The sequence below is a fragment of the Acanthaster planci genome, linkage group LG01 (assembly GCF_054643075.1).
Source record: "Acanthaster planci isolate LZ-2023a linkage group LG01, COTS_SCS, whole genome shotgun sequence".
NCBI lineage: Eukaryota > Metazoa > Echinodermata > Asteroidea > Valvatida > Acanthasteridae > Acanthaster > Acanthaster planci.
Genome location: NC_141777.1, coordinates 26,231,101 through 26,258,439, shown reverse-complemented (window position 1 = coordinate 26,258,439; position 27,339 = coordinate 26,231,101). Strand labels below are relative to the sequence as shown.

The 27,339-nt window shown below is 41.0% G+C and overlaps 3 protein-coding genes across 6 annotated transcripts; 2 read left to right on the top strand and 1 right to left on the bottom strand.

Moving 5' to 3' along the window:
* The first annotated feature begins 76 nt into the window (after nt 1–76).
* Nucleotides 77–3,554, top strand: nenf (neudesin neurotrophic factor). 2 transcript variants are annotated; one of them, XM_087147962.1, is made up of 4 exons: nt 77–283; nt 1,438–1,498; nt 1,719–1,822; nt 2,209–3,554. In XM_087147962.1, exons 1-4 carry the CDS (start codon nt 92–94, stop codon nt 2,347–2,349), a joined length of 498 nt encoding a protein of 165 aa, XP_087004088.1. In that variant the 5' UTR covers nt 77–91; the 3' UTR covers nt 2,350–3,554. The 2 variants fall into 2 exon arrangements, with proteins under 2 accessions (XP_087004088.1, XP_022083121.1); XM_022227429.2 differs by having other exon boundaries at nt 143–422.
* A 641-nt stretch (nt 3,555–4,195) lies between these two features.
* On the top strand, nt 4,196–12,737 carry LOC110975181 (peroxiredoxin-like 2C). Its single transcript, XM_087140025.1, has 8 exons — nt 4,196–4,385; nt 5,600–5,678; nt 7,368–7,467; nt 8,241–8,365; nt 8,709–8,943; nt 9,665–9,802; nt 10,349–10,456; nt 10,717–12,737. The coding sequence occupies exons 1-8, from the start codon at nt 4,271–4,273 to the stop codon at nt 10,750–10,752; spliced, it is 936 nt and encodes a 311-aa protein (XP_086996151.1). The 5' UTR covers nt 4,196–4,270; the 3' UTR covers nt 10,753–12,737.
* A 72-nt stretch (nt 12,738–12,809) lies between these two features.
* Nucleotides 12,810–23,582, bottom strand: rnf8 (ring finger protein 8). Of its 3 annotated transcripts, XM_022227410.2 has the most exons (9): nt 23,316–23,582; nt 22,388–22,521; nt 21,810–21,938; nt 20,069–21,160; nt 19,476–19,634; nt 18,775–18,909; nt 17,350–17,554; nt 16,550–16,738; nt 12,810–15,369 (listed from the first exon to the last, which is right to left on the bottom strand). In XM_022227410.2, exons 3-9 carry the CDS (start codon nt 21,903–21,905, stop codon nt 15,329–15,331), a joined length of 1,917 nt encoding a protein of 638 aa, XP_022083102.2. In that variant the 5' UTR covers nt 21,906–21,938; nt 22,388–22,521; nt 23,316–23,582; the 3' UTR covers nt 12,810–15,328. The 3 variants fall into 3 exon arrangements, with proteins under 3 accessions (XP_022083102.2, XP_022083100.2, XP_022083101.2); XM_022227408.2 differs by lacking the exon at nt 22,388–22,521; XM_022227409.2 differs by lacking the exons at nt 22,388–22,521; nt 23,316–23,582 and adding an exon at nt 22,713–22,805.
* Nucleotides 23,583–27,339: the final 3,757 nt, after the last annotated feature.

The following is a 27,339-nucleotide window of genomic DNA, read 5'->3' as shown; positions in this document are numbered from 1 at the left end:
GTAGCATGACCATACATTGTCAATGATATGCAAACGAGGTTGAAGCTCTGTGGTCAGGCACCTGGGCGTCATTCTTAATATTAGAAATACAATGGAGGCACTTCTTCACTCGTACCCAAATCTCAAAACTCGTACACGGCAACTAGCATGCACTGCACAATCAGCGCGGCGTGTACACGTACTTTTGCAGCAGGCCTACATTGCATTCTGCGTATTTTTTCTTCAGTATGGAACTGCAGAATTTGTCGAATTTACTACCATCTTTCATCATTCTGTATTGTTTGTTAGTTTGCATGATTTTTCCGCTTTCATCATCGTCAGAGAAAGACAAAGATGATGACAAAGATTTGAACTTAAATTTCCAAGAAAGACCGATGCGTGCTTTCACTGATGAAGAACTGTCATTTTATGATGGATCATTTGTAAGACCCCCATCCCCGCCTTCCTCCATGATGTAACTTACCAGCAAAGATCGTATAGTGCCGCGTATACGATCTTTGCTTACCAGTCATATCAGTTGTCTTATGTTGACTACACAGCATGCTATAACCACGGACGTATATAAAAAAAACCTGGACTTGCAACGCCTTTGTATGAAAAAGAAGCCAACCAGCGGCCATTTTACCGAGCCGAATACAAAGGTGTGGGTTGGCTCCCTACTATTGACGTCAGGAAGAACAAAGGCGGGCATTACCAGGAAAGCTTTGTATTCGGCTCGGTAAAATGGCTGCGAGTGGATTCAATGACTCTATAAGCTGATTAAGGGCATTGAGAGTCCAGATTTTATTATACACGTCCGTGGCTATAACAAAGTAGCTTAAATGTACAAACATGCCCGAAGACCTGTAGAACCCAGGGGTCATCGGCGGACGATGAACCCCTGTCTTTACTGAGTATGTGAGGTATGATATAATTTATGTTCTCTCTCAACAGCACCAACTTTGTCCAGTGCCAACTTCAGAAACTTTGGTTCGCAAACAAAATTGAATGTAAAAAAGTGCACTTCAATAGTTTATCAAGATTGTGAGACCTGAGTTGTTACCATTTTTCCCCCTTTTTTATTTATGATGATTACCCTTACAGTGTATCACCGTGGTTATTCTCCCCATCCTCTCCTTATTTCCGGTTACTATGGTCTAACTGTGATTTCTTCATTCATATTTTCAACTCAATTTTAAGATACCAAACTGCTTGCCCAAGTTCTTATTCTCATGAAGTGTTTCATTCTGACAAGGTTGGGCATGCCCCAAGCCCCAAGAACTCGTTCATGTTCTGCACTTTTGCTTTTGTGAGTGATGACATTTTTGGTTTGGATACTCAAAATGTGAATGCCTTTTAAAAAATTGTTTAAACAAGTCAGACTCCTAGCTGCTCAGCTGCTACCATTGCAAGTTATGGTTGACTGAAATGTGCATTATTTGATTTATTTTATCCCAGGAAGGTCGGCCCATTTACATGGCTGTAAAAGGTGTTGTCTTTGATGTTACATCTGGAAAACGTAAGTGTATTCTTAACATTGCCAGAAAGTTCTCAAGGAAGTACCAAGTAGGGCTGCAGTTCTTTCTGTACCGATGGGTAGAAAAAGATAAGCCCTATTTTCTTTGAAGTATTTAAAATTTTTCTTTGGGTGCTGTTTGTGCTGGAATGATAATCCTATTCCTGGGAGCCACAACCAGAAAGTTTCTTTCAGGATTTTTGCCTGTCGGTTTTCTTCTCAGGTTATTATGGAAAAGGTGCCATATACAATGTGTTGGCTGGCAAGGACTGCACAAGAGCAGTGGCCAAGATGTCACTGGACCCTCAAGACTTAACTTCGGATGTTGTAAGACATTTTTACTTCTTTCAAGGTCATTTATATGCAAATGCAGTTTATGTTTGGGAGCACGGATCTGTCTGCGTTGATGTCACATTTTAAGGTGTGAATCTTATAAATAGACAAAAATTGGGCTTGTGGTTTGAATTGACGTGGGGTCCAGGTGGGGACAGAGTTCCATATGTGGACATTGTCTTGACACCTTGTGTGTTCACCTTTTAAAACTAGTGTAAAAATGTTTTTTAATTGAAGGCCTCAATGTTTCCCCTGCTAACTTTGACATGTTTCCAGTTGTATCCAGACATTATCTTGCTGCTTCCAACTTCCAAGGTCGGCCATTTCTCACTTAGCATGTCAGTATGACAAGCAGAGGCGTCTTGTTTTCTTTCCGACAGACTGGCCTCTTGGAAGAGGAATTAGCCTCTCTGGATGAGGTCTTCAGGGAGGTGTACATGGCCAAATACCCAGTTGTTGGTCACATGTCATTTTCAGCCCTTGAGACCGACAGAGATTCCCATGGAAGAACTGAATTATAGCAATTCATTTCAGCTGTTCAGAGGAGAGGCCAGTTGTTCCTACAGCTTAAGTGTCCAGTGACTATTCCTTTCATCCTTTTTTCGTTTTGTACGTGGCTTTATTTAGGAGCATCACCTAAAAATAATACTTTCACTCAGAAATCACAGTGAAGTGAGCTTACAGCTTTTTATTTATCCTTAATTACTCATGTCAAATTACTTTTGTTTAACAGCCTTTGCTGTTACTCCATTTTTCATGTCCTTTATTACCTTAGGTGTACCTTCACCAGCTGAAATAACTGGGAATGTAAAACGCCCAAAATGTAATGAAAGAAATAGTTTAAGACTTACAGCTTTTTTAAAATCTAGAATAAGTCCCTTCCTCTTTACAATTCAAATCTCTTCATCCACCTCATGAATCAGGTGTAGACTTCCTGCTGTGGCGATAGGTTCGTGCAAAGAAAATATAACCTGATTGTTTCCACTGAGCTGTATGTATGTAGTATTATTAATCCAAGTTTAGTCTCTTACTGTCTTTTGAGTTTGCCTACATTCTTGTCATGGCTGTTTAAGTACAAGCATTTGCGTCAGCTTTATTTGCATAGTTGTTTATGCCTGTAATATTTTTGCTGAACATGGCATGCAGACGTTCTGGGTAAAAAGCTGGGGTTCTGCAAGAATACTCTCAGAAGTTGTTGGCTTATAAGTTATAGCCAAAAGCATGGACCGGGAACTTGAGACAAGTTTGCCATTAGCGCAGGTGGTTGATGTTGGTTTTGGTACAAGTGAGCTGTCAGCTCTTGAGTGTACGACAGCTTTTAAGGAAGGTTCCGCCTGGATTCCCAATGCTGCCATCAAATATTTTGTGGTTGTTTCGTGGGGGGTTGGGCAGTGGTTTTTTTTTTTCTTTTTGGGTTGCTAAATCTTGTCAAAATCATGAGCCTGCATATTGTCAGTTTATGCTGCATCCTGCTTTGTACACATTTACCATTCAGTGAGTATTCAGTGGCTTTTTGTGGTTTATTTCAAGAAGTGGTTAAAGAAGAATTTTATTTCAGTTGAAGGCATTATTATTTGAGTGAGTTCATCGCAATATCATTGTACACACTCCAAAGTGCATTCTGTTCATATTTGTTCATTATCTTCACAATTTTTAAAGATTTGTATAACTGATAAGGACAGTGCCTTAATAATGGAATGTAAATAAATTTGCTTTGATAAATAAATGGGACAATTCTGTGACATTAAATTTTTGCCTCTGTGTAAAAAAAAAGATAACTCCATGCTTTTGCATTGTAATTCGTGCTTTTTTTATAGTTTATTCGCTTCTATAAAAACCGTCTGTTTGAATATGTAAAATGTAGCTTCATAATGTATTCAGTTGAAATTGTGCAGTTCAATTCACAGCGTGTTTAACCCTCTTTTGCTTGTAACAGTCACAGACAATCAGACATTCCTTCCACTTGATTTGCCACAGTACACACACATAGGGGTCATTTGACTGTTTTTGACCGATAAGACAACTTTTTCAAGAATGTATCATTGAATATTAGGGTTAATGAATTTGATTTTTTTTTAAGCGGCGGTTTGCAGACGGATGAGTTCTTGAAAACTGAATATTAATGACAGCTCCTTGAGATTGCCAACCGGAAATAGGAAAAGATTATGTGAAAATAAAGATTTTGTCTCAAATTTCAACAGTGTGCACAGCGACCTAGACATACTTAAGTGGGGACAACATTCCGTATTTTGCGATTTTATCAATCACGGCCCATCACTTTCAAAATTCGCTTGGAGGGAACAAACTTTCCGGTGTGCACCTGTCGGCCCGCCCTCTAGGGTTGCGTGCACGAATACATGATTAATTTCGTCACAAGAGGGCGGGGGTATGCAAGCCATTCCGTGAGAATGTCGCTCACCATGCCGAGCTGAATGGGAGCAAATGGCAAGCAAAAAGAAGGAAGGAGGTTCTCCCGAATCTCTGGCAGTAAATGTTTTGCATGATCTGACGGAGAAACTTACTGGACTTCTCACATCCGCCAAACAACAAGCACAAGGTATAACACGCAGGCCTTCGTCCAGCAGCAGATCTATTCCTCCATGATCTATACTAGCGTGATCATCCTGATCATGATGTAGGCCTGACCATGGGCTGGCCAACTATTGTTGACCAAAGTCTGTGGGAAATGTCTCAACATTATCCAAGTCAATGTCTCTCACTTGACACGATTCATCTAAAATGTGGCACTTCATCTGTTCATCTAGCCCTATGACCAGTGACATGACATTTGTAAACAATATGTATGACTTTGGCACATGCTGGGCACATCATGCATACATACAGGACCTCTCTGCTGTAGTTGGGCCGGCCCAACTGTAGCACTCTACTCTAGTTGGGACAGGCTATAGTTGGGGTGTAACAGCCCCATTATTGTGGCCTACAGAACGCTACGCGTCCCCTACACCCACATGCCATGTACCAAATTTTTATTGACTTTTTCAAGCGCTTCGAAATGAAAGCATTTTCACGATTGGAGTTGCCTGATGTATGCCATACCCTCTCCGCTTCTAAATCAATTCTTCACTACGTAATCTTACCTCCTACTTTTCGAGAAATTTCCAGCTAATTTTTGAACTTCATATGTTCTTGCACATTAACGTTGACAGCTCGAATCATTATGGAGTCAAGTTTGTGACCCCTAAACCGTGACCTGACATTATGCAAATACTGCACCAGGAGTTCAGATGCGACGGCTCGTTCCTGTTTACCCAGGCCTAAACTGCTCACTGCCATGACTGCGAGCCCATGCATGTGTAATTCTCCATACTATTCCTTACATAAGAGACGCCTTGCAACAATACACTGTTCTAAATGGAAAAGAAGGGCACAAAGGAACCAGTCCATTCCAGAGATGGTGGTCGCTAAGCAAAACCTTGCCCTGAATCACGAGGTGTAGCAACAGTGTCTTTAGTCTTGGGAATTCAAATTGTTATATTAAAGTGCAATCTGATAACTCAGTGTGCCAGAATTTATTCAAATTTAACTCGAAAATGGCTTACTCCCAAGAAGTGACACATGCACGTCACTGCAGTGGGTTATGGAGCTTTGTAAAATCAGGGACCAGCAGTTGATATAGAATCTGTGCCTTCGTTTACTCTTGTTTTATTGTAATTTTGATTGTTTTTATTATTGTTTGAGTAATATAGACCGATACAGTACTGTTTCCTTGACATTTCTTTATAACCTCATATGTTCTGCTTGTGTTAACAGATTCACTCCAGGCATTTGCATCAACGCATGTGTGTGCACTGGGTGCAAGCATAGGGTTTTACTGTGATGCTTTTTTGAGGTATGGTAATCTAGGTCAGTAAACTTTGTATGTTTAATGGGACCATGTTAAATTGGAGGAAAGTCAAAAGACTTCAAATGAGTTTATGGTCTTTGTACGAGACATTCGTTGCAACCAAAAGCCTAGTTGTTAGTTGGACATCCTAACTATGATGATAAATAATGATAAGGTAAATTGGATAGAATTACTTTTACTGCACTGTTAAGTACTGAAGTTATGTAAAGGCACCTCAGGCTGCTGCAAACGACCCCTATGTGCCTACATAGAACAGGCAGACTAACTCCAACTTACAGTAAGCAAATGGAGCAGTTTGGTTATTGAGTATCAAAATTAAAGGGAAACTGTTTAGGTGTATTGTACAAATGTGCTTTGACAGGCTTCACAGGGCCTGCCAAACTGAGCAGTGGAACCGGAAACTGGCTGAGTGGTCATGTTCATTTGGGTATCCAGATTACAGTCGGCCCCAGAGCAAAGTATTCTCTGAAATCCCAGGTTTTTCGTTGAGTAGTTTTCTGTCAATGAAGCTGGCCAGCTTCAATTCTCCCCAAGCTCTAAATTTCATAAGTAAGTTCTAAACATGGAAATGGAAGTAGAGACAGAGCAAAGTATTAGCATGTGGTTTAGGACCCACTTTATAAGGACATTCTCCCCCTTTTTTTTGGTTCAGGTCTTTAGCATTTCTGGGCATACAGCAAGCAATTTTACACATTCATAGACAGCTTTTTTCATCAAGACATTCTTATGTAATATGAAGGATTCCAGAATGTAAATGTAGTACAGTGGAACGCTGCTATACCGAACGCCGCTATACCAAACATTCGGCTGTACTGAACATCGTCCTTGGCTCCCAATATTTTGTGCACAAAACCTACCGAACATTATGCAGTTGCAAATCAACCGAGATTTGCCACAGAGATCAATCCTGAGCGGTAGCTTCACGACTTTTAGGATAAATTGAAAATCAATTTTGTAACTCAAGATTTCGTGAAAAAACAAAAATAATTAACAGATACATTTCTAAAAACCTCAAACGTGAATGCAACGGCAAAACATCACAAAAACAGCGAATCATAGTATCACAAGAGGGTGCACTTCAGTTAGACAAGAGAGGGCGCTATTCAACATGGCAATGAAACGTTCGGCAGTTAATTTAGCTATACCGAATGACCGCTGTACCGAACATTTAGCGTGGACCCCGTCGTGTTCGTTATAGCGGTGTTCCACTGTACTTACAATTTTAAACATGGCGGCCAGACTTTAAGAGTGCGTTCAAGCGAGCTACTCGTGTTAACACGAATATACTCCTGAGCGTTCGAATGGCTGGAGTATGACCCGTGGGTCAGTGAGAGTAAACTCTTGCTAGAGGGGGAGTGTACTCCTGCACCCGAGTGTAATGAGTATCCTACTCGTGTTAATAGGAATAACCGCGCGAATGCACCCTGAAGCATGGCGGCTGCTTTTTAAACTTGGTGAGAGACGAGCAAAACTTGATGGACTGCCAGGCTACTTTTAACGGTTGGACACTGAGTTCTTTAGGCAGTGTTTGTCAGTATCTCTTGTTGCATTAAAGAATGAAGTGTGCTGGTGCTAGTCAGGATTCAAGCTACCACTTCACCCATTTGACTTGCCTTAAATCTATCAGTCATATCAGATTGTCTCAAGTCAAGATTTTCTTGCAACCTGTTCAAGGTTGGGGGTCGTCACAAGGAAGGCCTTCGATGATGTGTTGGGACATCTCTACAGATATGAAGATGTTCAGAATGCAATGGAAGAACTTGATGACTTAGAGGTATCAGTAAAATGTGAAAGAACTAGCGTCTGGCTAGTATTTGCTTGCATTTTATTTTCTTCCAACATATTTCAAGATGTTATGCATAAACTCAATGGTACACATACATGTAACTGAATATATACAGCAAACAAAAGGCCAAAGATTACTTTTTCTTCATGCTTTTTGTATTTTAATTTTGTGTGTGCTTTTACGAATTTTTTTTGCTATTGAATATTCATTTGTTCAAATTGATTCAACTTCAATGGCATTGGCACTTAATCAAGAAATGACACTTATCTGAAGTGGATTTTCTAGGTCCTTGCTGAAGTCCTGTACTTGTGAGTTATTGATAGAAATCAGAGCAGTAGACATTGTGGATTGTAATCTTGGACAGGTTTTGCTTTACCACAGAGGACAGAACACAAAAAGGAACACAAGAGTTTCTCTGTCCTCGGTGGTCCGTCTGTTGTCCTCAATGGTCAGTCTATTGTCCTCGGTGGTCAGTCTATTGTCCTCGGTGGTACAAGTGCCTGTGCTTGGTGTATGGGAGAGTATTATATCGTGGGAACAGAGGCAAACATAATGCCCTCTCCTTGGTGGTACAGCAAATCCAAGACTGTGTGATCTGAAATGTACTGCTCGGGGACCCCCTCTGGTTTTGGCAATGTTGCTTAAGTCCAGTCAGGGTAACAAGATGACGGAATCAAAAGATGCGAGGCAGTTAGATCCAACCTGCATGACTCGCAGGTTACACCTTCATTCATCAGTCTTCTCCGTGTTTTACTGTGCAGAGTGATTGGAATGCTTTCCTCAAGAACACTGAATCCAAGCTGACCAAGGACAAAGCCCAGTCTACTTTGTCCGTTGGCTCTCCAGGACCATGTGACATTGAGCTTAAAGATGCAAGAACAGGCAGGTTGGTTTCCCAGACTCAAACTTTGCAGTGTAGACTTTGCATCATCAAAACTCAAGGTATTTACCTCGTTAGATAGACTGAAAGTCTGAACCTGCAAAACTAGACGAATCTTGTCAGTGATGCACTGTTGGTTGTTTCGATGTGAACTCAGCTAAGTGCAGATAGACTTTGAATTGAGCAATTCAAGGCTTTTATCTCCTCAGATATTGAATGTCCACATTTGCAAAACTGGACAAGGGTTATTTGTGATGAACAGGTTTTGTTTGTTAATTTCTCGCTGTGATTGTATTATACAGTTTTCTGACTTGGCTGGCTAGATGCCTTTTCCCCTTGATTTACACAGACCGAGTACAATCAGGAATTACTTAGCTAAAGGGCACGTCATCGTGGTCTTGCTGCGCCACTTTGCCTGACTACCGTGACGCGACCACGTGGCCCAGCTCCAGCAGCATGCCCCCGAGGTTGCTCGCTGGGGAGGCCACATCCTGGTGGTCTCATTTGGCTCACAGGAGGGCGCTTTACAGTGGCTAGGGATAACGGGCTGCCAATTTGACATGGTTGTGGACGAGGATCGCAAGGTGAAGGAACTTGCCTCTAAGCCCTTCAACTTGACCCTTGTAGTAGCAATGAAGTTTCACTGGGTTGCTTGGGAGGACTCTGTAGAACTGAGGAAGATAGAACCCACTCGTAATTATTTTACATGGAGAGTGATGCCTCTTGAATGTTTAATAAAATATATTTCATTGGTTACCTGCATAGTGATGGATTTAAGACAAAGTTCCCAAATACTCCTTGAGAAGTAGAACTTATCCACCTTGAGCTGAAGTGCCCCCTCATGGGTTGAAAGAAGCCATGTTGGTGGGGAGTGTTCATTTTGTTGGTAGCAATGCGACTGTAATACGTGCATTTCATAGTCGTTCGTAAACCAGCAAAGTGCGGTTCCCACCAAAGGAGCCTTCGTTGCTTAGAAAATTGCACCCTCTCGGTCCAGCTCAGGGCTCGTAGGGCATCTGTGAAAGTTCTTAATCCATTTGAGAATGCAAATCCAGATGAGAATGCAATGTGATGCAGTCGTTCCCTAGTTAAACATGATGTTCATGAGTATATGCTGTGTATCTGCATGTTTCATTGCTCAAATGTCGGATTCCTCAGAGAGTACTAAACTTTTCTTTCTGACAGTGGAGGTAAACACAGGCACTGTCTCTCATGCTAGAACATGTAAGGCTGTGCCACTGTTTGGTTTGATTTTAGGTTCGGTGTTGGATTTGTTGTAAAGGTATGTTATCATGTCTACTGCAGATCTACTCTGCCATGGGTCTTGGCCGCTCCATATCCAAAGTGTGGAACACAGGGACCATAACGTACTACGCCGAAATGAAAGCATCTGGTAGGATACTTCCCTCCAAGTTGGAGAATGTGGAGGACGACCCACACCAGGTATTCTTTAAAAAACGAAAAGAAAATTAGGATAAATAGATTCAGTAGGTAAGGAGTGGGAACTAGTGGGAGTTTCAACACCCACAAGTCAGACTCTAGTCTCGGTCACACCATATTGCCCCATCACTCTGAGAAATCTCATTTGGGCAAATGTTTCCTGAGTTTTCACTTTGGGAGTATACCTTATTGCTCCATAAATCAATTGTAGAATTATAAAAAAAATTAAACCAGGATTTCTTCAGATTACAGAGGTGTCCATGTTCTCCATGTAGACCCCAGGGCTGCAGTGTTACATCATGTCTTGACTCAGTGAAGCACTGGATGTTTTGAAAGTGGAGAGTGGCTTCTTTGCCTAAGTGGTGCAAATTCTGCTTTTTGTTACTGCAAAGTTTTTTTGTGTAGCAAAATGTTAACATTGGAAGGTCATTGACTTGTGTGATCAGCATTTACAGGGCAGTTAGTACTGATCCATTCAGTCATTCAAATAATAGTGAAATTTACAATGGAATTTGAATTTCCAATGTTGATATATTTTCCGTGCTGTAGATGGGTGGAGATCTTGTCATAGATTGCCATGGCAACACTGTTTTCATACACTGCAGTAAAATGCCTCCAGATAGGCCGTCCGTTGATGATTTAATCCAAGTCTTAAAGGTAGGAAAAATACTGGATATATGTGTGATATTTTTGTAAGAAACAAATCTCAAGTAACTTATTTTTTAATTACGTCTATTTATCTGAATGGGGTCTTTTAATAATGAAACATAGTGATATGGTGAAGAAGTATGAACCAGGATTTGTTCCATTTATTGATACGTGGTTAAGTGTTCTGTTGTAGAATTTGCTCATATTCTAGGTTCGCAAAGAAATAATCTGTAGATGATCTAACCTCAGACTGTTCTGTTTCCAACAAGAACCTCCAGACTGACGACAAGAAGGTAGTGAGATAAGATTCTGAGGATGACGGGTCTCCAAGGAAGATGTTTAAAGAGTTAGCCTGTGACTGAAAATGCAACACGTATGAGCCCCGGGCTGGACCATGGGAGAGTGCCATTTTCCAAGCAACTGAGATTTCTTTAGAAGGAACTGCACTTCGCTGTTCACAAGCTACTATGAAATGCATGCGTTATGGTTGCGTTGCTACCAGCAAAATGAACGCTCCTGACCAACATGGCTCTTTTCAACTGATGAGGGGGTGCTTCTGCTCAAGGTAGATAGGTGAAAGTGGATTTGGTTGTTCAAAAATCAGTGCAAACTAGTTCTTTTATTGTTTCTGATATCAAGACTTTTATCCCTTTTATTATTGTGTTATTGTTGTTTACTTGTTGCCTTGGAAACTGTACGAATGATGGCCATGAGCCTAAACCATTTACTGGCGGCTTATGCCTGATGTTACAGACAGCTTCCAAGGTTTATGAGTTTTATGGAAGTTTAAAAGATGACTTATAAAAAAAGAAAATTATGTCAGGGATTAAAAACATCAGATAGCAGGGGTTTAACCGTGTTCTACACATTGCAGTTGGAGGTGAGAGTTTGTGGGTTCAAATCTTTGGAAGTTATATATTCTGTGATACTATATTCACTAACATTGAAAGAGCACCACTTTTCACACTATGGTATATTGATTTTACCCAATGGCAATGTAATAATCTGACCTGACCAATGTCAAGAGACAGTGTAATCACTGATGCTTGAGGTGCATGGAACGGTCAATGTCTGGTTAATCCTCTCCCCACAACTCATTTTGGGGAAACAGACTTTTCATACTTCCAATTATCAGTAGGATTTATAAATGCATTTCTGACAATGTTTGTACAGTTTATGTACCACTGACAAGCTGTGCTTATATATATTTGAATTGATTTGAGAAAGGAAAAGCTTTGGCACTTATTTGTATTTATACAAGAGTGTAATTAAACTGAAGGCGGTGGCCCATGCATTTTCAAGTTAAGTTGCTGAGGCTATTTTGTACTTATATAATGCAATATAAATTATAAAATAAATTCAGCAATGTGCGTTACTCATGTAACTGGGGCCTCCAACTAAAACAAAAATTAGCCTCTGTGGTAAGCGGCATATGTGGATAATATGTAGTGGGTGTTGCAAGGTATGGGGGTAACAGTTTTAGTGATGTTTGTGGGGCTGTGCGCTGATACGAGAATGTAGGAAGAGGTGATTTGGTTAAGGGAAATATACTTGACATTTGTCTTTCAGAGGAATTTTTCTCAGGATAAACTAATCAAGATCTTACTCATGCAATGCACATTTGTGTTCTTGAGAGATTTGTTTTAAGGGTTGGTGCAGTCAATTTGTTCTGACCTTCAAAATGCACCTTTATGCCTCAGTTAACCTTATTTTCAAATTTTGTTTCACTGTTTCAAAGGTTTTCTTACTGCCTTTCTGTTTTTTTATCCAAATGAGTATTTCCATATTCATGAGCAAAACTATGATGTCATCCCAGGAATAAAGCTTCAATGTTGTACACAAAAAGTCCTGCAGTTTTGTAGATTTTGCTGGACTGTATTTTATTTTTGCTTACTCGTTCATGTGCATAGCAATAAGCAAGTATCAATCCCGTTCTTGGACATGTTTAAGCGAGTAATTCTGGGTTCACAATTTTAACAAACACCTATGCACTGAACATTGGGATGGCTTCGGCTAAGTCTTTGGCTTCACTGGTTTCAGTTGGCATGGTCGGAGTCTCCTCAAAAGGCTGGAGCCAGTGAAGGCTAAGCCTGAGCCACTTGTACCGTAAACGCCCTATGTCTTCCCTGGATGACATCACAGTACAAGCGCCCTCAGTTGTTTAGGAAATCATGGATAATTTTAAGTGTTTAAAAAAGTGCACTTTTCAGTGCATTTAACCATATGGGAATGAAAAATTGAATATTTTTACATTGAAGAATAGAAAGTTACAGAAGAATTGTGTCAAAAAGTTATGTACACTGAAAATGGTTTATTTGATAGGAAACTGTACAAGGAAAGATGATACCAAAAGACAAGGAAATAGCAAGCATGTTTGAATTCTTCCCTTTTAATGCCTTTGCATTTACAGCCATCAGCAAGTTCTAGGAGGATTTCAAATGATTCAGTAATGCAATTGCTTGTGACCTGTACCTTCAGTGGGACTACATGCCCTGAAAAATTCAAGTAGACCATTAGCTGTATAGAATGCTGGTATATGTCAAATATTTGGCTATCCGCCCTGAGTTGAAGTGCATCCTCACTGGCGAAAGAAAGACAGGCTTGTATGAAGCTTTTCAACAGGGTTCTTGCACGCTTTCAGCGTGCACGCGAAGACCATACATGCCAGAAAAAATTTGTTGTGCATACTCAGCGTGCCCTGCGTCAAACTTCCATGCCTGTGCTGCGAGTTTGTACCAAAGGACTGTCAAGATTTTTTAAAGGAACCAGGAAATGTAAATATGTTCAAGTAAAATGTTTATAAATTTTACTAAAACCCCTTGAAATTGCATCTTTGGGTTTCAATTAACCTGATTTTAAAATTTTTGTTGGCAATTTTAACCGATATTTTGTTCTTTTTGGTTTTTATGTTAATGCATTTGCATATTCATGAGCAGAACTATGATGTCATCCAAGGCGCTGAATCTCAATGTTGCACTGATTTGTGCACAGAAAATTTTGAGATTTTTTTAACCACTGCTATGGCAGATTTCATGTTCTTTGGAATTAATCCAGGAAAAATCCTTTTCACAGAAATGTTCCCAGATAGCAAATTCACAATTTGAACATGAAAACATGCAACCTGAACCATGTCTTCCTGGAATTACATCAAAGCAAAAGTGGTCAATTTTTAATGTTTGAAAAGGGCATCGTTCAGTTCACGTAACTCAACAAAGATGTCAAACAGTCTTCATACATGGAAGGAGAGTACAGAGATTTACAAAAAGTGATTCTCAGAAAAATTCATTTCCTGGATCCTTTAAAACACCCTCTTTTCTTCCCACTCAGAGCGGATACCAAACACTCTCTTTTGCTTCAAAATTTTATATACACTCATGCTGAACGTTGCTGAATTCGATTAAATTCACAAAAGATGTCAATTTGGGCATGACAGCTATAGACACATGCAGCACTTCAATTTTGGAGCAATTGTTTGACAGTTGTGAACTGCGCCCCCTATCCACTCTCCAATGCCTCAATGCATTACACAGCTTGTAAAATGAACATTGAGAACTGGCCTGGCCTCTTAATATCTTTGGTGATTTTCTGGACGGCAGTAACTACCTGCATGTCTACAGTAACACAGTCACCACCAGTACAAGGACGGGTCAGGAACCAATTTTGGAGGGGGGGGTGTGGAGAGGGGCAAACTTGTCGGGGGCCAAACACAAACAATTTGGACATTTCGACATGTAACCTTTTACAGCCAAATAGCTACACTTTGGGGCCTTTCACATGCGTTTGGACGCCCCCCCGATCTACCGTTGCACCAGCAAACCATAATTTCAAAACCTGGGGAATAGCAACACAAATGATTGGAAATTTAGTGTATTCAATTTCATTACTAAGTAATCTCCCTTCCACAGAAACATAATTTGGCAAATGAAGTATAAATCACTTCTGAGTGTAAACTACTTTATAAAGCACAGTGCCTCCAAACTTTGACAGTGCCATCAATAGGTATCATTACAGAATTGGCAAAAAGTAGCAATACAATACAGTTGTTGACCTCGTTAATAAGAGACCCTTGAGACTTTACAAATTACCTTCTTGTAACAGGAACCATGCATTATCAGGAGTGGGAAGCAATGAAAAACAAAGACTTGGAAACCTGATACTTTCCTTGTTATAACAGGAACCTTGTGCTCTTTGTATTGACGTTCAACTGTATATCTGTATTTCCACAAATATAAATGCAGTTTCCAACTCGTACAATGTAAAGAAAGGAGAGTAGTTGTTCATGTCCATATAAATTGTGGCAGAGGATTTATCGGTTGGACTGCTGGACGTCCTCATCGTTGTGAATACAACATCTGTTAATTTTTCCATTCTGTACATTTTATACATTCATTTTTATATGAGTACCATTTGTCAATGGAAGCCTCCAGCTAGTGGCTACATCAGTTTCCAACAGATACGTGTTTGGATTGCAGTTGTAGCTGTGTAATTCCAGCAGAGATTGACAGAGATCCAGGGACATGCCACCAGGACAAGTTTAGTATAAATATACACAAGGCTTATTTGTACCTGGAGCCTGGCTTCCAAGTTATAGCTGTTACACTAAAATGCGGCTTGGAAGTCTTAATTGCGCAGAATTTTATCATTAGCTGAAAGTGGCTGAAATAAAAGCACCAAAGCTCTCCAGTGGTTTGGCTGGTATCCAACATTAAAAAGGAACCCTTGATGTTCTTCAAATTGTTCTAAAATACTTTTGAAGGCAGTTGGGAGGTTGTCAAGAGACTAAACATCCACTGCCCTTCAAAGAATCATCACTCCTGACTCCGTCTCTGTGGAACCCAATAGCTCATAGGGTGGAATTTTCTTCATCTTGTTTCAAAGTCATCATCGGTATGGACACCAGCGTGCCCAGTGACCCCTCCTTCCTGTATCATAAAAGAAAAAGCCAAAAGTTTCAGTTTCTGCAACCAACTTTGTAATTCTGATAACAAAACTTATGACTACATATGACACTGGAATTGTACAATGACTGCCAGTGATATGTTTCTTTCTGTACTTTTGCCTTACGAAAAAAATGAGTTCTTTTGAATTATTTATGGTCTCCACGGCCCTCTAGGGGGTAATTTGGTTTCTTACAAAAATAATTAATCCATGGAGGATTGACGTGTAAACCATCATCATTTGAACAGTGCTTTTCTTGCATTCTCCCTAGATTCTATAATTGGGGTTTTAAAAGTATTTCTTGATAAACTAGTTCAAGTGGAGGTGTTCACTAACGGCCTAATGCAAAACGCACTTTGCCAATTACAAAAATGCCTGACACATTTTATGCTGGGATAAGCCAGTGAGACTGACGGCCAATTTCTGGCCATCTTCTCTCACAAATCTTGTCTCAAATGCAAAATACATGGTTCAAACAACCATGCCATGTTCAGTGAAAAGGGGTCAAATATAACAACAAACCACCAGGGTAAATTAACACAAAACACGTTGTACCGAGTTTAGAATTGAGGCTACACATCTGCATTGTCTTCTCCTTGAAGAGTGAAATAAGCAAAGAAAGTAGGAAATTTCACTCTTAAAGAACACTGTTTGGGGCTTTAAGTATTCTGGGATACATTTAACAACACACTTTGATATTTGTATTAAAACAAACACTTATTAACCCCTTCACGGCAGGATTATTTTGACTGCTGGGCTGTGGTATGCCCTGAATGGAGGCCGTTGTCAATCAGCAGGCCCACTGAACCAGCAGCTGCATGGTGAATAGACTGTATGTGTGGTATGCACTAATCCTCACACAATGGTGCGGTAGTAGCCAAACAAGACTTCCTTCTTTCATTGGGTGAAATGTTTTCAACCTCTCTCCATCTGATTCTTCCAAAAATGGTAAATTTCCATTTTAAGCCCCATTTTCAGCTTTGTGAAAAATGCAGCAACATTTCCTAGTACAACATGTACCTTGCCTTTTTCAAAAGCCATGTTTTTTGGCCCAAAATAGTACTGTCAGCAAGGAGTTAACTATCAAATCTTTTCCAGCCACGGAATACTTCCTCTTTACAAACTCAGCTGAAAAGCGAACTACCGTTCTTAAAACTGGCTTACCACAAGCAAAGCAACGCTCCCTCTCGCGGATGCCATAAGCGTAATCGTCATCATCGTCCTCCTCCTCTTCGTCGCTGTCCCCTACCTCCTCGCTGTGGTCGATTTCACTGTGGTTAACCTCTTCACTGTCAAACTCCGAGGAGATCTCAATGGGCACTGGGGACAAGGGTCTGGGATTGGCGCTGGCGGCTGGTGAGAAAGACAGGACTGTAGTGGGCTTTTGCCCCTTTTAAAATAATCAAATGCTGATTTGTCAAAGAGTTTTCATACTAAACTTCTTGGGGGCAATCGACGCCGCATTTACACCACAACATTATTCACACATTACAACTGTTTTTGGATGAATAAAATCAGTTTTCCAAGAACGCAGCATTTATGATACAGCACTACAATGTTTATTAAATCAGATATTCCAAAACCAAACTACACAATGCTAAAGTTTGGGGAAAAAAAGGGGAAAAAAAAACTCTCAGGGGAAATTTCACTTTGGAAGCTTTCTCCTGTTCTGAAAATATTGCTCATTTACGCCTGATTCAGATTCGCTAGACCAGGTCTGGTTGGTTTGGCAATATCAAGCACATAAAAATGACACTACGAAAGTGTGACTATATTATGAATGACGACAACATCACTGACAGTTGCATTTCTCATAGATGGCCATGGCACCCTGACGAATGTTCAAACGTCCATGCTCACCTGGCGTACTTTACCAACACCTTCATATTATTTGGAAATTTGTCCACATTGTGATAATCAGGTGACAGAGGCACCAGATTCATTTGTTAGGGTCATAAGCTCACTCTTTCTCTCTTGGACAATGTCACTGCGCCGCTGCTTCATCTCCTCACTCAGCCGCTCCACCATCTTGTCAATGTAGTTGTCCAGCACAATGGAGTGGTTGCGGGCGGTGATCTGGGCGCGGCAGACGGGGCACTCCCGCTTACGTTTCATCCAGGTGTCGATGCAGAATTGGCAGAAGGAGTGGGAACAGTTCAGCGTGGTGGCCTGTGTGAAAAAAACAAAAACCAAATACAAATCCGCGAAAGACAGGAGCTGGCTAGACCATGACCTCTATGAGGACAATGTTGAGAGTGTTGCAAAGCCTACTTGCAAGTGTTAAATTATAGCACTTTCTCAGAACTGATGGCGGCAGTTGTGACCTAACTTGCACGTCACCATTAGCCATGTTCATGAACTGTATGCAAGCATGTGCCAAGATGTGTTCACCCAGATGTGAACATAACTGGGGTTTTTAGAGTGTGCCTTCTGCCAACAGTGCCCCCACCCCAACTCTAATAATTTTTTCCTTACAAGCTAGACTGACAAGTAAGTAAAGCCCGGTCAAAACGTAGATAGTCGTGGAATAGATGCTTCATGATGTCATTCCACCAAGACATTAGCACAATGGCATGCGAAACTCGGAAAAATTTCACATAAAATGCCCTTTTTGGGTGGCGTTCCCACCCCTTGAAGCCAAACTCATACTCTGGTTTGTTGTGATTTGTTTATGGTCAGCTATTTTGTTGACAATTGGAGCTGCATATGTTAGTAATAAGGAGAAAATGGACAAAATGAGTGGTACTAAGCGAGAGAAACATCGTTGTTTGCCCGTCATGCCAGTGTGTGTGTTTTTATAGGTCTACTCAGCGACTCAACGCAGACAGTCGGCAAAGTTGAACCAGGCTCAATTTTGAACATCTGTCTGGGGCTGGTTTACATATGTCTGGATTATTGGTGACACTTCCGTTTAACATGTTTCCATATGTCTGAGTTGCAGTTTGCGTCTTGATTGTGTTGGTCTCTGCAATTCTTACGTCCATATGGAAACCAGGCTTTAACGATAAAATGACATAGACCCTTTCTATCATGTTTCTTACATTGACAGAACCCTCTGGCCAGATCTGAGGTGTCCATTTTCAGGAACAAGAGGTGCGCCAGACACAGTGATGGCATTTTACTTTGAATTTCCATATTTAAACTAAGGTGCATCTATGCATGCCTGCACGACTTCCTTAGTTTCTGGTAATAAGATAAGTGTACAGCCAAATCAAATTTTAGGTTATTCCTGTTTATTGGAATGTATGAGTTTATCCGTTCAAATTCTTTCTGGCCCGATAGACAGCCCAGTGGTCTAGTAGACAGCCCAGTGGTCTAGTAGACAGTCCAGTGATCTAGTGGACTGTTTGTTGAAATATAAGCTCTGCTATCAAGTATGTGTAATATACCTTGATGAAGAGCTCTGAGCAGATGCTACACTGTAGCTCATTCTCCATGACATCGGTGATGTTCTGTAGAGCCTCCTCTTTGGCCTTCTGAATACAAACCTCTTGGTCTTCCTTTTCAAGTCGACTTGCCGTCAGCTGCAAATGCAAACATAGCAGTCACGACAATCTTAACTGCTACTCAGAGTGTTTATATTTTTCCTTGGGAACCTGTGACCGTGAGACCGTAAAAAATTAACTCAATAGTATTGACATATATTGTAATAATTTTGAAATTTAGTATAAATGTTGAATTTTTAGATTTCTATTGTACTCAAATACTTGGTATTTTTAGTAGTCCTTATTTGGCTCAGCAAACAGCAATCCTTCATGTATACATCTGTAATCTGCGATTTTTCAAAAGATGGTTTGTGTTGATGAATTGATATGAGTTTAACAAAACCAACTTCTAATTATGGGGTTTAGGAGTAGGTAGATGGCACAATAGTTAATATACATAATTTGCCATTGATGGGCTCTACATTAGGACAACTACATATCTGGTGATAAATACACACAAGATATGCATCAATTGAGGAGAATCTGGCATAACTTTCTGCTTTCAACAGGGCCGCATTCAGAGCTCCAGAACTGTTTGACTTGATAATCAGCAGCCAATCTACCGGAACAACGCTCCCCCACAAGATCTGCTCACACACACTGACCTCTGTCTGCAGCTCAGAGTATTCCCTCTCTTTGTTGGCGATGATCTCCTCCAGTTTGGCCTTCTCCCTCTCCAGCCCAGCCTGCAGGTCCTTGTCTTTCTCCTCCAGCTTCCGTTCCAGCTCCTTCTGCAGGCTCAGTTCCACTTTGGCCTTCTCATTCTACAAAAAAAAATGAAAAAAAGAAAAAGAGAACTTGAAGAGGTGGGAGATGACAAGTATTTTGTTGCGACTGAGCTAGCGCACAGCTGATGGCATAGTTACTTCCATTTCGAATGGCAAAAACTTTGATCTTAGTCAAAACAAACACCAGGGATGCTGCTCTTGAACAATTCCCCTCCCTGCTATTAGATTTGCTTATGAAGTACTTGCTACATATTGAAATTATCTACATTTTGGAAACTCTCAGAAAAGAACATACATGTAGGAGAAGTGAAATATATGGCAGCGACACACATCTAACCTCCCCCCCCCGAAATACAATGTTTGTGCTGTCTTGTGACTTTCATTCTATCCCGCTGAGCTGTACCACCACATACATGAAAGCAATGCAAATATCGGTGTTGAGCATAAAGAACAGTGATAACCTTTAATACCTGAAGGGCTTCGCGCTGTGTCTGCAGTTGCTCCAGCATCATTTCTTCTTTTCTCTTGATCTCCTCCTCAAGGGTGGTCCTTAGTTCCTCTTGTAATTGGCCGAGTGTTTTATCCTTCTCCTCCAGCTTTTTGCTCCATTCCTCCAGGAGGCTGTTCTCCACTCGTGCCTTCTCCTTGAGAAGCTCCTCCCGCTGAGACTTCAGCTGCTCCATCATGACGGCCTCTTTCTCCTGGACCTGGGCCTCAAGGGTAGACTTCATCTGCATCTGGACCGCCCGGAGCTGCTTCTCCTGCTCCAGCATCCGCTTCTCCCACTCGTCCTTCAGCTTCTTCTCCAGGGCAAGCTTCTCCTCGGCCAGAGCGTCCTGTTGCTTCTGCAGCTCCTGCTGGAGCACCTGCTCCTTCTGCTGGACTTGCTGATTGACGGCCTTCTCCATCTCCTCCTGAAGCTGCTTCTTTTTGCTCTCCAGCTCTTCCTTCTCCGACTCCAGGGCCCGACTGATGTCTTGCTCCTTCTGCTTGAGCTGCTTTTCCAAGAGTTCCCTGGCTGACTGCTGCTCAGCCAGCATCCGGCTCAGCTCCCGGTACTGCTCCTCAGCCTCTGCGGCTTTCCTCTCGGCCTGTCTCCTCTCCTCGATGAGCCTTGCTGACAATCCCTCTTCACTAGCGGCAGACAATTTAGTTCTCTTGGCTGAGGGTAACCCTGAGGAGGGGCCCGGATCTTCTGTCCTGTCTGTGTTGGTTGCCTGATAAGATTCCACTTTCCTCTTTTTCTCCTCTTGGTCTGTCCTACCCTGGTCCAGGCCGTCCCCACTTTCAATCGTTCTTTTGCTGACCAATCGCTGTGACTCCTGGCTCTCCTTCCGACTATCTGTTCTTCCTGCTGCTGGCCTGTTCCTTTGTGCATTGTAGGAATCCAGGATTTGCGAAGCTTCCTCCGGACTAAGGTTTTCATGAGTCACTGTGAAGACAAACTCCGCTTGGTCCTCCCCATCTGCAGACACTCCAAGTTGTACAAGGTCTCCGTTTTTGAGAGGATTGGGATCCAGGGCCTTTATTCTTGATGAGTTAACTTGGACACCATTGAGACTCTGTTGTTAGAGACACACACACACAAAAATAGCTAAGCACAATTTTCATTTCTAAAATTTGCCCTTGCCCCATTTGCCCTTGGGGAAAGACTGCCAGAAAAGAATGTTGGGCATTCAAACTTCCAAGCTTCACATACTGGAGAAATTTGTTAGTAGATCACAAGAGAAGCTTGACTTCGTTGCGCGCATTTTGGAAATTAGCCATAGGATTATCCCTCCCCTTCACCCTTCTGTACATTCGTTTAGGTCAAAAAGACCAAAGGGCAGAAAAGGGGGAAAATAACATCCCAGAAACTAACAGGAAAATGCAAATCACCAATAAAATTCCCAATAATGTTAGAAAAAGGGCAAAAACTAGCCCCCCCTCCTCAAATTTTCAAGGTCAACACATTGCAGAATTTCACAATCCCCTTCCTCACCCATGGACTAAAATGTACACCCTTCCAAATGGACAAATCCAGCGAGTTTTCACTGGACATTCCAGATGGCCCCCTTTAATGGCGGAAATCACTATGTTGGGTTTTACACAGAATGACTGTGGCAGAACAGTGGCTCTGTACAATGGTTGTTCACAGTGCTTTCTGCCATTGGTGAGATCCACTGCAAGTAACCAGTGACAGCATTCTCGTCAGCCGATTTGTCCAGATACCTTATTATCGATGACCGACCACTGTCCCCTCGATGTCTCTTTAAAGATGACATGTTTTCTTGACAACATTAGTGGATTCTTCTTTGACAGAAGCATCACCGAAACATCTTGCCCCCGTCCTAAGGTCACCTGCAGAAAAAGGCCAATGCTTAAAATTTCGTTTAGGTATCAAAAAACTTTTTTCAACCTCATTCAAGAACAGCGTACTAAAAAAAGGACAACTTCAACTCCAGCATTGTTCAGCGTTTAAGGCAATGGATATATTCTGACTGTGAACTAGTTCCAAAAAGGGTTTCGTTCTTTGTTACTGGCATGGCACTGAACATGCACGGTGATTTTTGTTGCTGATTTTATGAGTGTGTATTTTTGTAACTACTGTAACAAATCTTAAGTATTTGTCTTGATCCGTGCTGAACAATGTTGTCCAAATTTCACTTTTTAAAAATTATCATCCAAGGCCACAAATCATAAAAAGAAAATAACCCCGAGTTAGATGCAGGATTGGATTTACAACCTGACAATAATATGGCATGCTGTTGTGGCATTTTGTGAAAGAGAGAAAAAATCAAGAAGAATACCTTCAGTCACATCACATCATTGTGGTTCGAAACCCAGCAGTGTAAGTAGGGCCTACAATGTGCTGACCTGACTAACGTCCACAACGGTATAGAGGGATCCCAATACGACGCTTTTAGCATCAATTTGCGCACTTCTGCATTTGAAAACGAGGCTGTATGTGTCAGCTTCAATTCTTAATACGATCAGACGATTGAAAGTTTTGTTGAAGAGACTTTCAGAATGACTCGACGTGTGAAATCACAAGAAAAAACAATGGCAATTTACCGCGAACTAACGTTGTGCAGTGGGCGTGGTTTAAACTGAAGTAGTATCACACTTACGAACCGGATACTGCATGTACTGTGTTGACTCCGCGGGTGCGCGCGACGAAGTTTAACACAGAGAGCATCGGTTTTGATGCAGATATGCACAGATGGCGCTAATGTGACATCCATCTATAGTCGGCAGGTCCTGCATTTCGCCACTTAGGCCTACTGTAAAAACCAATCAGACTTTAACAGGTGGCAAAATTAGGGACCTGGCGACTATACCGTATTGGACGTTACACTGTGTAAACAAACACAAACACTCAGCCACTTCATAATGTTGGTCATTCAACATGTTTTTTTGGGAATTGGAATAACATGGGAATTTGGTTTACTAGGCCTAGGCCTGTAGTGTATAGACTTACTACAAGAACTCAAAGTCACCACTCCGTCATACAGAGTATGACAGAGGGGTGACTTTGAGTTCTCGTACTCGTAGTGCTAGTCTATCTGTCTATGGTGTTGGTCTAATTCAAAATAAGGGCACTATACAAATTTCGCGCAAGGCCGGTCCTATAACAGAAAAAAAGTAAGATCGGTTCACAGCAAAATGTACACTTTGACTATGCTTCGTTACATCCATCCTCCATGATACATCCTGTTCTTTCTTCCTTTTTTTTACCTCGGTGCCCGATGGAAGAGGAATCACAGCATACTTTCTACTTTGACTGCCGCAACGCCGTAAACACCACTCACATTCGCCTGCCATGTTGACAGGACTTTCTATGAAATAATCAGTAAATTCTGACGTAATTTCAGAGGCTATAACAAACTGGTAGGCCTACAATCACTTCAAGTTCAAATCTACCACGAGCACCATTAATCCCCGATCCGCGTGAATCTACGTGCGGTCCCCATCACTTGTTGTTTACGGTAAATGCGCTTCTTGGCTTCTTGCACGGAATTTGTAGTCTGGTTTTCAGACCCAAAAATTCTGACTACCGTCGCTGTCACATGACTAAGGGTGCAGACCACTAATTCAAGTGAGAATTTCTGACCAGCTCATTAGCATTAGAAGTGCCCCCACAGTATCTTTTGAAAAAAGAGATTGTTTGGCCCCCAAAATGGTGAGATTGTGTAAATCGTCGCCAGGATCAACTCCCTGGGTCTTTGAGCTTTCATATGAGGGCAGAAGGGCTGAAAACTACGGTTGAAAAATGGTCCTAAGTGCCCGAGAAAGTTGAGGGTTGCCACTTGAAAAATGGCTGCAATCAGACTTCGGAAAAATCACTTTTTGGGGGGTGATTTTGTTTTGTGGGAATAATTAAAAATGTAATTGGTTAACCCACAAAAAATTGAAAAGAAATTGAAAGATAAGTGACCAGACAAGAATTTCATTTGTGTTTCAGAAATCTCAGGGATGTTGGCGTGCATGCTATTGGGCCCTGAACGGTGCTGATTTTACACTGTTTTCAATGGGGCTTGAATTAGTGGACTGGACCCCTAAGAGCGCGTTACGTTGCAGGCCGGTGGCGTAAAGAGGCCTTGCTGCGCTGCCAAGGAAGAGCCTGGGCCAATGGGCATCAACGGGATCATAACAGACAAGAGAGAAAAGTCCTATCCAACGGGGAAGAGGAAATGTATACAATGTCATGTACTCAGAAGCAAAGTGACATACCGTCGACATAGAAAGGTGTCTCAAGTCTGAGGTATTTTCGAGCAAACTGATAATTTTCATACCTTTTCCTCTTTTATTTTTTGTTTCTTTGTCTTTTTCCTTTCCCCGTTTGATTTTGTGTAGATCCGTATTGTACCATTTCATCTTTCTCTTCCTCATTCCCATCTTGTTCTTTGATTTCCAGACTTTTTTCCAAAATGGTAGAACACATGATTTTGAAAGTTAGAATGAACACCAACCCTGATCCAAGAGTGTACCTACAGCGTTGACGTCATGAGGAGATAGAGGACACCATCAGGGGCCAATTACAAGCAGTTAAACATTGATGTTTAATCTTAAAATTCAGACGGTCAGTATTGGGATCAGTTATCTTGCTTTTTGCAGCAACTTATAGAGTAAATTTAAGTCTTCGTTTGTGTTCGTGTGTGGAAATTTTCCTTGAAGTAGGGTGACCCTCGTAAGTTGCAGTTTAGAAAATCCACCCATATGTACATGTATACTTAAGGCCCAATCTTCTCTGAATATTGCCCTCCAATCAGTTGGAGGCTAGAGGTCAGTTGGCCAGTCCTCAAGGTGGTCCAGTATACTTAATAAACCTCCCGTGAACGGTGTACTGAGTTCTTGGCCACGTTGGCACACTCTCCAAAAATTTCCTGTCGGTGTAGTTACCCACATGTCGAGTCCTGATCAACGTTCAGTCAAAATTTTGATGTAATATTTGTCAGTAGCCTACTGTCCCCCAGAATATGGTACTTTAAGAAACCACATCTGAGTTAGTAGGCCTATTTGACCCAAACGCTGAACTCAAGTAATTGAATGCACCGAATGTCATGTAATGGGAGTTCAGGTGGTTCAATTTTCTTTATTTATTAGTACATGTACTGTGTTATAAGGCGGGACAATAGGCGTAAACGGTAGGATATTAAGCTAATGATATTTACAATTGTGTTTTGTTGATGGTTTATTAGGACTCTATCGATTTATTAAGTAAGTTTCTGGCCTTCGTACGTTGAATAACGCTTCCTTCATGGGCTTTCAAAGTGTTGCATTTGAGATAACATTGTGAATATCTACTCCAGAGTTCTCGATCATTGCTGATTTCATTTCCTTTTTTGTAGACTTAAATGTTTTATGAATTTTGAGCACCTATCAATCTATAATGTTAACTTCGATTGTATTCGTGGTCATGCATTGCTTTTCATTGGATTTCTAGGAAGCTTTGGTCTTTAATTTCTCTAGACTTTCCCATATGCTTTTAATTCACAATAAGCTGTCACAATTTTGTGTATTTTATATCCTTTGCATGTAGTTTTCACGGTGATTTGGAGCCCTGAATAATACCATGTTTCAAACATCATCAGTAGACTGTGCTTGCCGGCGTCCGTGTTTAATTCATTAACTAGCCTCAATCGAGTGCTTTAGTATGCTGTATTTCCCTTTCTTCGGGGTAAAACTGGAAGTGACTTATTACAAATGTATTTGCGATTAGTAAAATACGGAAACTTGCTTTTAACGGTGTTTTCTTGATAGTAGAGCCTGAAAGTAACAAGTCGCGAAGCGTGCTTCCAGAACTCGAGCCTTAGTGCAGTGGTCCGCCTATAAATGGTGCTCCGGCTGTTGTATTACGTTCGACAATTTTTGGAAGAATGATTCGTACTGAAACCACCCCGAGAAAGACTCATCTCAGAATTTTACCCTTTTCTCCTCAAGTAATATTTGGAAAGAGTTCTTTGTAAGTGGGTAAAACGACTTTCATTGACGACCTTTCACTTCTGGCAATATCGTTCCTAGGTCTCCTTGTTCATGCGCGTTTGTTTTCGCTTCATGTGCTTACGTGAAGACGGCATTGTACAACGCTGCAAAGATTTCAAATCTTCTGGTAGTTACCTACCAGATTGAGCTGAGTTGACCTGACGCAGGTCTTGTCAGCAAAGGTGAGATTAACTTAAGAATATTTTGTTAACGCAATGCCAATGCTACGAAAATCCAAGAGAATTTGCTTTGCCGCGGGGGGAGGGGTCAAAGAAGAGCGTCCCTCCAATTATATGACACCGAAGTTTATATAGAGCAACCGAAAGGAAACTGATGTCTTCAAGCCGGCATTCGAAAACACAGGTTTCCAAGGCAACAAGGCAACGGTGAAGGAGACCGACGCTATCAGCCCATAAATGTAGCAACTTGTTCAAGATGCTTTGCCGTATTTGCTACGATAAACTTTACAAGCACCACTAGGTTGTGGATTAAATAACTACCTCATAAAGCTCGATTGGTTGATCAACGAACTAGTTGATTACTTTGCTGATTTGCCAATTGTTTGTTCCATTTTTTTTTAAAATCTCGCTTCATCTTTTTCCCTTTCGATTATTTTAAATTTTTAATATCGAACATAGCCTTATAAAAGCAGCTGTCCTCAGGTTAATCAAACGGACATTATCAAAATTTCTAATCCGTCTCTGCATGGTTCTTTTGTGTTGATAAACTTTTCATGTTGACTCTCCATGATAGACATGTTCATTGCACTGAAATCAAACCATTAATAACATCTGGATTATTTAAATTGTGGACTGAAAAAGTCGATTCTGACCAAAAACATCCACAGTTTATGATTTGTATATTCTCGAAAATCTGTATTCTCTTTTAACTCGACAGGCTGCACCCCAAAGCTGTTCTACTGACTGCCGTGCACACACCATTCTGGCTTGGGGCATTTAATTGCATTTTTTCCTGATGCCCGTTGATTAAAATATAATAGGAAGAAAGTCCGTATTTAATATCAGTATATCAGGGTATAATATGATTGGCAATTAATTGCCTGCTCACCATTAATAGATGAATTGATTATTTGTAATCTGGAATCATGTGTATGTAGTATATTCAATTAAATTACCAAAAAATAATTGAGAATATACGTTAAATATTATAGAGTTTAAAGCAAATAAATGTATTGTTTACAATTAGTCAACTTTAGATTATCCCACTGGTTGCAACTTTGGCAGTGTCCTGTGATAGCCTAATGCTCAGGTGCAGT